Source organism: Opisthocomus hoazin, chromosome Z, assembly GCF_030867145.1.
Source record: "Opisthocomus hoazin isolate bOpiHoa1 chromosome Z, bOpiHoa1.hap1, whole genome shotgun sequence".
In the NCBI taxonomy this organism is placed as follows: domain Eukaryota; kingdom Metazoa; phylum Chordata; class Aves; order Opisthocomiformes; family Opisthocomidae; genus Opisthocomus; species Opisthocomus hoazin.
Window position 1 is genome coordinate 79342675 of NC_134454.1, and position 12302 is coordinate 79354976.

At 42.4% G+C, this 12302-nt stretch overlaps 1 protein-coding gene across 6 annotated transcripts in view; it reads right to left on the minus strand.

Annotated features, from left to right (window-relative positions):
• Positions 1 to 12302, minus strand: part of UNC13B (unc-13 homolog B) — a 219320-nt gene that overhangs the window by 145681 nt on the left and 61337 nt on the right. For all 6 annotated transcript variants that reach the window (XM_075447135.1, XM_075447133.1, XM_075447134.1 and 3 more), the window contains one exon: positions 6950 to 7172. In XM_075447135.1, coding sequence (XP_075303250.1) covers positions 6950 to 7172 — 223 coding nt within the window. The remainder of the gene's footprint in view (positions 1 to 6949; positions 7173 to 12302) is intronic.

Below are 12302 nucleotides of genomic sequence, written 5' to 3' on the forward strand. Positions count from 1 at the left end.
TGCTGCTTGGGAGCCAAGAGACCATCAAAATTGGCTTTCAGACTGAAGGAACTGACTGAGTTTGTGAGCCTGCCAAAGATTGAAGACACAGAAGTGCTATTTGCATTTACCTCTGCCTCGCTTCTAGTCTCACTTGTCCGTGTCTCTGGAATAATGCTGCTGGTCCTGGTTGCTGTCTGTCCAGATGGTCTCTCGCTTCTGTTTGTCTCATCAACTTCCACAGCATGGCTGTCCTCCTTGGTGTGCTCCTCTTTTATTATGACTTCTTGTTTTGGCACTTCCTTCTCAGAGAAGATCTTTAAAGGATTAAACATGCCTAGAACAGAATTCACAACCGAATGTTGGTTCTGCTGGCTGCCAGCAGTAGTACCTTGTGATTGCTGGAGATGATGCAGTGTGGAAGCCTTACTGTCCATCTCACTGGTTTCTGGCTTGTTGGAGTTTATATTCTGGGCTCTTTTATCACCGCTCCCCTGTGACAGTACCAAAGAGTGAATGGACAACTTAGTGTCAGCTTTATTATCTGGTGTCACTCCAAAAGATGAACTCTCACTTTTGGACTTGGTAGAACACACATTCAAGGATTCACTTTCTGATGAGTTTCTGGCTTCTGTCTTTTCTGGAGCAGAAGAAACAAGCTTTTCAACAGAGGCTGTAAGCTGCTTTGTGCTTGACCCCACCTTTTCAGTGAAAGAGCTGAACAGGGAATTCACTGTATTCTTCACACCTGACAAGTCTGCGAGAGATTCAGATCTGCCCTTGGTACTCTCCTCTGCAGCAAGATGTTTGGTCTGTTCAGACTTCTTGCCTTCTACTGAATCATCAGCATTATTCTGCTTCAGTGATGTGCTCTCAGTGGTTTTTTTTGTTTCTGACAATGTACCAAATTTGCTAATTTCTTCCTCCTTTACAGCCAAGTATTCTGAAACTGATTCTACGAGACACTGAAGTTCATCCATTGTGTCTATGTACTCCTCGCTGGGTTCTTCAACAGGAGACAGTGTTAAGTCTTGCATAGGATGACCATGCTTGCTCCCTTTAGTCTTGTGGTTTTTATCACAGCTAGCCTTTAACTGGGAGCCCAAATTTTCAGGGTAATTAACAGCAAAGTTATTGAAGTTACGGCTGGTGTCAGAATCACACCACATTTGTGAAAGCGTTGCCAGTTCCTCCATTTCATCATCTGAAACAGGCGAGTACTGGAACTCATCAGAAGCACTGCTGTCAAATTCCTCAAGGACATCCACAGGCACAAAAGTGTTAACTGGCATCCCTACGAATTTCATGTCTTCACTGTTACTGAGGTGAAGTGAGCCCTCATGGTTCACTCCCTGCTTGTTGGGCAACTTGCCACTTTTAACCATTAAGCCATTTCTGTACGGACGCAGAATGGGGTAAGCAGGTAACCGTTCCTTACTTTCAGAGCTACTGGCATATTTTCCAGTTCTATCACATACTGGGAAATCTTCATTAGGTTCAGAACTAGTTGCCACACCATTGAAATAAACCATTTTCTCCCCAGGAAACTGCAGACCTTCATTAATTTGCAGGCTTATCTGTTCACTCTCTTCAAAACTGTATCGTAGCTTCTTTTTCCGTCTCCTATCTATTGTATCATATTCCTGAGGATACCTAGGGACATCCACAGACCCTGACCCCACACACACATTTTTGCAGCACCTTGATCTTTCACAGTGGTTAAAATTTTCTCTTTTAGACAGAGTTTGCTTCTTTTTGGTGTTTGTTTCCTGCCAACTTCTATTTTTATTACTCTTGTCTAAGAATTCCTCTATTAGCAGTTTTCCTAGTTCTTCATAGTTACTCTCCTGTTCTTCTTCTTCTGCAGAGTTAAATGGAATGATCCTGACTCTTTCATTTCTAGCTAGAGATCCTTGTCTAAGATGAGAAATAAAGGGGGTGGGAGGGAAAGGAAGAGAGGTAGAAAAAAAATAGGAAGGGAAAAATAACAGTTTTTTAAAAAGCTTGAGAAAGGATAGAAAAAATAGTAATGAAAAAACATGCATTAAATAGAGGAAAACTAAAATCAGAAACATCCAGAGATAACAAAACTGAAAACCTGCCAATCTACCACCATTACATTTCAATCAAATAGCCAAAAAAAGCAGCATGGGTTATGATATTCCACCAGTTACAGTTGCACAAAATTTAGAAATGCCTTTTTGAAGGAGAACAGCTTTTTGCGATCAAGTGAGGGCACACAGCCTTGGTTGTACCAGTACTCTGCTGTTACTTTTTTAGGCATGCTGAAAAAAGTCACTTATTACAGTAACAGGACTACTTCGAGATATAGTGCCCACGCACACCATTCCACTATGATATGTGTGCATTTCGGTCACTCAAGGCTGCATACTTTGTTTTAGCAGTATTCATAAACCACGCCGGCACTTTGTTTCTCCCAAGAGTGGCTACAGAGCAGAGAATGCATGCAAAGACTCAGGAGTCACTGGACTCCAGGAAAGTGGGGACAGGGGACAAAATGCAAACTGTGCACACCAGCAACACAAGGAGTTCCAGCTACTCCACCACTTCTCTTTGCTGGGAGGGCTCTTACTGCAGCTAATGCCCTCAGGGGGCTCCTACCAACACAAAATGAAGATCATCTGAGCTGCTACTGGATCAGAAGGTAAAACAAAACACTGGTGATGGATACTAGCCCACTGTAAGACTCACATGCTTTTCAGGAGCTGTGTTTGCCATTCATAACGCATCTAAACAGATCCAGCAATCTATATTTGTCCATTGTGTGAGAATGGATTAAAGCAGCTTGTGTTTTCCTGTCAAACAATCTCAAGCTTCCTAGAAACCCAAGTAAATGACCCTAAGGATTCTGGGATTAATTCCTAGGCGTTGATTGGAAGGATTATCTCAACTGTTCAACAACCTGAAGGTTAGTAGCTAGAAAGTTTCCTCTTTACCTAAATCTCACAAGAAGAGTTCCTACCAGCCGACATAAAACAAAGCGGCAGAAAGCAGATGTAAAAAAATCAAAATGCTTATCTGAAAGATGCATTGCAGCTTTGTCTCACATCATTCATTGTTGAGAACCGAGGACCATGAGGGCACGCATGCCCTGATCCCATAAGAGAGCAGGGTAACTGAAGGGAAAGGGCAAAGGCCACATGGGCATTGTTTGAATACTGCTAACACAAGAGTCTTCACCTTGAGAGCTGCCTAGAGCACCCCAATATAGGATACTGATGGGATAGCCCTGAAAGAGAAACAGGTCATTGCATCTTCATAGTTGCTGGTTTAGTGTTCATTTCCACCAGTATTAGCTAACTTACATTAATTGGAAAGATACTCATTACTTTAAATGAGCCCTGTTATACACAGTTTAGAACACTTACTACACTTCTTGCTTGCACTTTTAAGCCAGTAATTGAAATAATTTTCTTCAAAAAGCTAATGAAATTTAAAGGACTCTCAGGGCCACCACAGTTACTGGATCAAGCCCTTCCAAATCTCATCTGAAAGCAACAGGAGCTACATGAATGCCTGAAAAGCCATTAGCTGTAAATGCTGAACCAACAATTGACTAATTTAGGCATAAAGCAAATTCCTTTCTAATTGAGCTCCTCTCCCCCGTGTTTCCCCTACTATTCTGCAAAGCATTCCTTTTACTAGAAATAATGCAGTGACAAGAAGTCCAACACCTGAGAGCAGAAAAGGAAAAAAAGTTGATGACATCAGCCCAGCATTAAACTACCACAGATCTGAGGCAGAGCCAAGGCAAACAGCAAGTATCAGCTGAAATGTATCACAAGACCACTTCACGGCAGCAACAGGAAGAAGACATGCACACAGGCTGCGAAGAGGTTAACCCACCTATCAGACAGATCTAGAGAGCGCCTGCTCTCTATCGAGCACTGGCAGCTTGTCATTTGACTAGACTCGGATGTGGACTCAAGGTCAGTTCGGCCACTCACAGTGGAATCTACGCTATCATATCGTCTTGGAAGTAAATAGAGCAAGAGCAGAGAGACATGGAGGACACATGATTACACAAAATGAACATCGCAAAGAAAAGTTAGTGCTCAAAAAAAAAAAGAAGAGGGGAAGATGTCTCCTATTCTGAAGCCAAACTGGCTGTTGGCAGCAAAACTCACTCCAAAGACAAGAATAACATTTGTTATCTTTAGGAGAGGGGGGAATAAAATACATGTACTTCTATCAAAGGAACACAATCACGTGTAACAGCTGATTAAGAAGATCAGAACCTTTACAGCCAAAATGAAATGTTGTAAGAAAAAAAAAACTCAGGTGTTAGTACAGCCAGTTTTCATTGAAGCATTTGCAGCCTACTGTAGGTGACCCTGCTTCGGCAGGGGGGTTGGACTAGATGACCCACAGAGGTCCCTTCCAACCCCTACTATTCTGTGATTCTGTGATTTTGGCATAGACAGCTTTTTGCCCAGTTGAAGATAGGTTCTAGCAGAACCCTGTCTGGTTCCTCCGGGTCTGCCCAAGACGGGCTCCTACAAGCTGTCATCTCCTCAGCAATCACCAACTGCATTCTGCCAGGAACACCAATTTCATAGAATCGTAGAATGGTTTGGGTTAGAAAGGACCTTAAAGATCATCTCATTCCATCCCCCTGCCATGGGCAGGGACACCTTCCACCAGACCAGGGTGCTCAAAGCCCCATCCAGCCCGGCCTTGAACACTGCCAGGGAGGGGGCAGCCACAGCTTCTCTGGGCAGCCTGTGCCAGGGCCTCACCACCCTCACAGGGAAGAATTTCTTTCTTTTATCTAAATCTCCCCTCTTTCACCTTGAAGCCATCACCCCTTGTCCCATCACTACATGCCCTTGTAAAAAGTCCTTCTCTAGCTTTATTGTAGGCCCCTTCAGGTACTGGAAGGCTGCTGTAAGCTGTCCCCAGAGCCTTCTCTTCTCCAGGCTGAAAAGCCCCAACTCTCTCAGCCTTTCCTCACAGCAGAGGTGCTCCAGCCCTTGGATCATTGTTGTGGCCTCCTCCGGCCCGGCTCCCACAAGTCCAGGTCTGTCCTGTGCTGAGGGCTCCAGAGATGGACGCAGTACAGGTGGCTGCCTGGTCCAGGGCACTTACAGCTGCTAGGAGCAAAAGTCAAACACAATTTGGTTTCACAATAATCAGCTACAACTGTGTTTGAAAGTATTTAAGATCTGCCCATGTGCTTCTTTTCAGCCAGTTCTCGTTAGAAATACCTTTCCGGTAAGGAAGAGAATCCCACGTAGCTTCTTTGGAGAGCTTACTTGCATTTTCTAAGTTTTAAGATTAAATGTGTAGCAAAAAGTCTTGCTGGGCATCTGGAAAATGCACTTTGGAACAGGAATGCTCAGAGCAAATCAATCATCATCTAGGACTTGCCTTCCTGGAGTGAAAGTAATTTTAGACCAGACTACAAAGCTCATAGTTTTTAAGTAAACTTTATCAGTCCAGATCCTTTCATATCAATACCTTCAGGAAATACATATTCCATCTTGGTATTCTTTAACTATCCAAACCAGAAGTGTTTCTTTGGAAGGTCTTACAAACACATTCATCCATTAGATAGAGTTAAAAGCACACACACCCCCTGCCTCCAAGCATGGTAAGCCGTGAAAGATTACTTGTATTGTTAACACCACTCCAAGAAGTCACTAAACTGCAAAAAAACCCAGCCCTAATGGCTTCCCCAGGCTGGGGGCCCAATACCACTGTTCACCTAGGCTCTTCCATAAAGAAAAAGCTTCAGCTGATCTTCCCTGACTCTCAGTAGGATCTTCAGCAATGTTACCACTGCAAACCATCTGTACAGAATAGCATGGGAAAGGGAATAACTTATCTAAGATATTTAATGGACTAGGGAAAAAGCACTAGGAATGGCATGTCACACTGCAGTAAATGCGTTTTGCTGGCACATTTGCGTCTGCTGCTTGAGGTCTCTTTCACCGTTAAAGACTATAAGGCAAAAAGAGTAAAATTTAGCCTCAGCCATACACCCACGAGGACAACTGAATTCAGGTTCAGGCTTCAGGAAACAAGAACATTCTTACAAAGGGGAATAAGATAGAACAAATCAGTTTTGAGACGTATAAAGCCCTGCATCCATAACTGCGGCACTGTTTAAGCAATTGCCTCTTACTTCCACACCAAAGGAAGAAGCAGCAGCGTGGCCTGTTCTACACACCCACACTTATCAAGCTAACCAGCATTGTCCAAGTAGTGTTCTGCTTTCCCCTTGCTTAGCTCATCCTTTATGTGGAACAGCGTTTTTTTGTAAAGTTTCTACAGTTCCCAACACACCTAGTTCACAGCCATTGATCCTGGTAAATAAACGCTATAATGCTTAATACTCAAAGATAAAAGCAGTTGTGAAACTATTGATTTATGGTCAAAAAACAAATTTAGAGTGAGTCAACTATCTTTCATACAGCTCAAAGCAAATCAAAAGAGAAAACACATTATTCAACAGTGCTACATGACAACAGAAAAAAACCCAAACCTAATTGGTTACTGACTTTCTTCTTCAACATGCTGTTCTGGCAGAGCTAGTAGAAGAACAGGAAATAATCCAGAACTGAAAATAAATCTGCCCCAAGAAAGAAACTCCTAATAGTGTAACTCTGCTAGACTGTGTTTAACTGGCTTGGGAGGCACACCCACGCAATGGTACCAGAACCACCAATTACCCAGTGCCCTGGCCTGCAAAAGGCAAGGTGAAAGTACAACCAAGAACAAACGACCTCAGAGTCGAGCATATCTTTAAAATGTAATTCACTAAACTGCCAGATCTGGTGTAACACATAGCCTTATGAGTTTTATCTCAATAACAGCAGAGTCCCAGCGTTACCAAAACATTCCTCTCAGAGCCCTTCAGCTGCCCTCCTCACCTAACATGGCACCTTCAGGGTCTGCTATGGGAAATCAATCGGGAAAGAAGAGCCACCCAGAAGACAGCACCCACCTGATGGCCACGTGGTCCCGATAATCCAGATCATAATTTTGTAGGGAGTCAGCACAGGATCCCCGCAAGACCCCTTGCTGCTGCAGGCGTGACGGTACAGCGAACTGGTGCACAGAGGCATTGGGCTGCGCCGTTGTGTGGTACGGAGGAGGAATGCTGTTACTCGTCTCACTGCGATAGTCACTATCTCGATCATCCACCGCACTGTCAGCATCTTCAAAGGCTGAGAAACAAAAGCAGTTAAGTGCGCAGCTCCCTCAAGTTGCCTTGCTGGGACAGTAAGGCCCATTTAGTTTTTAAAGGATGACAAAAAATGCTATTTCTGCCATGGAAGTATCTCCATCTTGTAACTGGTTATCACCTCCAGTTCTCTCAAGTATGTACCAAGGAATTCCAGTGATTGCCTCTACACTCTCCTTTCCCACCTCCTATCATAGGAGTTTATTTTTCGTTAGTCATCCCTAATAAGTAGATCAAGATATTTTAATTTAAAACAAACAAAAAGCCACCTCAACACCCAAAATTTCAGGGTCTGTGCTGCTGCCAAAATGAATATTTAGATGTTGGGGGAAAAAAAACCCAAATCATAAACATTCCTTTATGGAAGAGAGCTCCTTCCTGGAAACTTTTCAGTCTTTAAGCTGCAATATTATGTCCTCTTCTCAGCATCCTTAACCACTGCTCAGGGCTCTAGATTTTTTTTTTTTTAGTGCTCCTTTTTTTTTTCCCCCAAAAAATATTAGTTTAAGATAAAAGCAACTAATGAAAAGCACTCAGTAGGAAAATGGAAAGAACTGAGAGAGCAGCTCTACTTATAAACAATTACACTACTTCTTATAGGGGAAAAATTGCTACATTTAACCCACACAGGGATATCAGTTTAAGTTTAGTAGCCAACACGAATGACAGCCTTCACAAAGAAAAAAGCTCCTTTCCAGTGAGTCCCTCTCCTCACAGAAACACTTCTGCTTGCTAACCCTTCAGACAACGAGAACCCAGAGTTACAGTGAGGAAAGGTATCAAAAATACAATATCGGTGTGAGGCTGTGTTTGGCTGTGCAGGGCGCAAGCTTATCTTTGCAAGCTTGAAGTGAAATACACACATCATACAGCAGTGGAGCGCACCATTAACACGCTTGAAACAAAGGATCAGCCATTATTCACTCGCTCCGCCACCAAAAGTCTGTCTAAAACGGACAATCAAATTAAAGTCCCCTCTGGTCCACTATTCAGTAGTATGTGCCCTACACAGTCATTCACCATGAGGCCGAATAATAAGTGAAAGTGCTGTTTTCATGTCAGATCCTTAAAAAAACCCCTGAATTTAATTGTTGACAGTCCAAGGAGATGGAATGCAGCATCAGCTTCTTCCACGAGCAATTCCCACACCTCCAATTCAATTTGCATTTTTTTCAGTCTAAGGTAAAGTTTGTTCTTCGTGATCTTTTCAGTTCCTTCCCAACCAAGTAAGATTTTATCAGTCCACTAAAACGGATGGAAGAGTAGAAAACAAGCCCAGCAGAAAACATGTCCGCAAAATACAAACCACTTGAAAAAAAACTGGCTCTACTCTCTTAAGAAAGTACGATCAATTCAATTTGATTGTCCACACCAAAAATGGAGTTAGGCCTCCTGCTTTTTAGAAGTCTAAATGTCATATAGTTCTTGTCAGTCTCTAGCCAATTGTACAGAAATGAATAGCAATCATACACTGATTTATTCAGCTTTATTAAAAGCACAAAGTCCTTCAAATTATATTACAGTTCAATGCGTCGGAGACACACTCAAGGTGTGCTACACAAAAACGATTTGATATGCCAAAGTGCCAAACCTCTCTGAGCAGCACCAAATTTCCAGTCTGTGGAGCAAGGGCTGATCTATTTGTAGATCACAAGGCACACACCATCCTAGGCAGGATAACGAGCTATTACTCAGCTGAGCAATGTCATTGCTGAACGCTTGAGCCATTACAGTCTACAGCACAATAATTACTTTTATTGGGACTGAAACACTGTTTCAAAGAGTTTTCTAATGCCTCATTTTGCTGCTCAACTAATTTCTTCTGCCCATCAGATGTAACTCGCATTTCAGTTAAAGCCTAAATAACACTGGTACGGTGTAAAGTTCTTCCAGTTGTGGCTGCATAATCATTACAAGCACTTGTAGGGGCTTAAGGCAGCCCAGCTGAGTTACAGGTTCGTGATCTGGTAAAAGACAACAGACCAACAGCTTTAGGGATAAACAATTTATCTCACCACAACAATATAACAGCAAATACTGTTATCTGGGTCAAAACAATAGTGAATCCAGTAACCTACGAATACCGGCCTAATATTAATAACAGGGCATGCAAAGACTTACACAATTATGGCTATCAGGAAGCAGGACACAGCGTCTCCAGGTCAGTGACTCTTTAGAGCCGAGGGGTTCAGAGACTTCCAAATTCCCAGATCGGACTGTTGTATAAGTACTATGTGGATTTGTTAACCAATCATCACATCTCACCTCTGCACTATCAAGAGAGGATTTCCCACAGTGTCTCTAAGCAACATCTAAAAATAGCTCATCAGCCTAAATGTTAATCATACATTTACAGCATATATGTTTATAAAAGGTGGCACCAAAATTTCTCCCAGTTCCTACTGATGTTTAGCATGAGGAAGTCTCTTAAAGGTCATGACACAAAATGCCTCCCTGATGACATGTTTAAAGGATGCAAGGCTCCAGCTACCACAAATGTCAATGAGGCAGGAACACACTATTTCTCTCAAGTATGCACCACGCACCTACAGCCTCCACAGATGCTAATACCAGGCAGAAAGCCTCAACTGACTCATAAACAAGGGCCAACTCCAGAAACTCTTACTCATGTTGAATTGCACCTATCCTATGAGCAATCTCACTTTACTTAACAGAAGTGTTCACAAATGAAGACATTGCTCAGCCTGAGTAAAAGCACCAAAACCTGGCCCATATGTGGCTTATAGCACACATTACCTTTGCAAGAAAGTATACTGTGAAATGCCTGCACATGGTGATGACCTCTTTCATTATCACACTTGACACATCTTATTTAAGCAAGACACTGACAAGAACTTACAGAAGCAGCTCTGAGGATGCAGTGTCCCTTCAAAAGGAGGGGTCAGGCATTACAGGCCATGTTTCAGCAAAATCTCCCTCACAGCGCATATGGTGTGATAAATTCAAGCACTATGTTCTTCAAACATATGACACACCAAGTCTTCCATAAGGAAAGCTCAGTCTCTGGATATCAGTTAATTAATAACAAGATATATAACAATAAACATAAAAAGACAGTAATTGTTTCACCCCACTTTGAGAAATTTCACATGTACCAAAAAGCTTTCAAGCAATGAAAACTGTTTCTTTATCCCTGGACTCACCGTTTAAAGAGTGGGGGGTAAGGCTGAAGGGCAGGGCAGAAGCATGCTGTTCACGTTCAATAATTGAATATTCATGCATATACGCAGCATAAGAAGAAAACCTATTGGACAGTCACATCACACAGCAGGATTTTACAAAGAGTCGGGAAAACCAAAACAGGAGACAGCTTCTCTGAAACAAACTGGCTCCTAGAAACCCTATTATTCCTCCCCACTCCTGCCTCCAGAAGTTATTACACCATTGCTGCAGGGCAGAACACATACAGCTTTTAATATACTGACCTGAAAACCACTTTGCACAGTCCTGTCACACCAGCTCTACTAGTCACATTTAACCTCTGGCAACTTCCTTCACATCAAGCTTCAGGACAGGAAGGAAAGCTAACAGCAGAATTATTACAGGTGGCTGGATGCAAGCAATTTCAGAAGTGGTTTTGTTGTTTTAAGGTCCCAATGCACAACAGGAACACCTCTCAAAAGGTTGCATTCAGCTGAAATTGCCTCCTGCTTTTGTAGCAGTGATGTGTCATCAGCTGTTAGGAGCTGAAGTGCATTCCCTAAGCTTAGTTATCCTCCACAAACTTGAGAAAAAACTTGGACAAAAGCAGTAAGTGCACGACACTCAAGACGCTTAGGAAGAAGGAGGTTCATGTAAGGTTCTGTATCCTAAAACCCTCACTACCTCTCCAAAATTAGCCATCAAGCTTCTCACAGCTTTTGACTATTTTTAAAACAGTAGAAGAAAGTGAAATAACTGAAAGAATGACTTCCAGTCCAAGTCCAGAAGAGATACCTGCCAGCTCCATACCAGGACCTTTGCAACTCACCTTCCCAATCCTCCATCCATTTAAATTGTTTTTCACAATAGCTGCCAGTTTCTTTCCTCAAATCTCAGACACCAACACTGCATCATCTACCAAACCACCATCACTTCTGACAATCATGTGCACTTTCTGAAATCTTTTAATTAAAATGCATAGAATTTTCAAGATGACTACTGAAGTAACAAGGAGAAAAAAACATCTCAAAAGAACATGAGGGCATTTTTTGAGGGTCTTCTATAGCTCTCCATGCTAAAAACTCAAAAGCTTTTGAGCAACAATTTCATTGCAACTTTGCAGGCCCTTAGTCCATCCTACTGCCCTCGCCACTTAAAAATACATTAGAAATTTGCATAAATTTAAAACAGCAAGTAAGCAATATTCAGTCTTCAGTTTGAGAGCTTTCATAACTTTTTTTTTCCCCACTTCAGAATACTTTCTGCTGCTGAAACACTCAATGGTCAAGAACTGGACAGACAGTCTTAAGTGGAAAGACTGCCTTGAACATCCACCCTACTTCTTTCAGTCTTCCCCTTGCCTAAAATGAAAGCAGGTCAGCAGCACAAGATGTCCCTTTCCTAAATTTAGCACTTCCTGCCCCACTAGCAAGGCTCTGGACTACAGCGCTCTTCTTGCAAGAAGCTCTCACCAGGAAAAATTCTTCCAGCTACCGACATGCTGTTTCTGCTGCTTCCTTCTCAGCTGTTGTTTTAAGTTTACAATTAGAAGTATATTTTTCCTTACATAGTCAAGCCAATGGATTTCACTTGGAAACATCAGCAACACTGGCCCATGCCTGCCCATAAGGATGCTAACACGATTTCAAAGAGGATGGCACAGGAAGGATGAAGTAGAGGGAGGGAGGTAGCTCCATGAATACAAGGACCACTTAAAACAAAAACACCACACACCATGGTAAACAGGAAAAATACCCTCTGCACAACCCTCCCGTATCTCTGACTGACCAATGCCTAAGCAGCCCATTTCCCTCTAAAACGCAAAATAGGGGAATAAAAGAAAGCTATTTGGCAGGCTAATCTTTGTTTTGGTAGTATATAAAAGTTTACTTAACTCTCAATTATCCTATCACACCTCTACGAATAACCCCAAACAGTTGAGACATCCAAC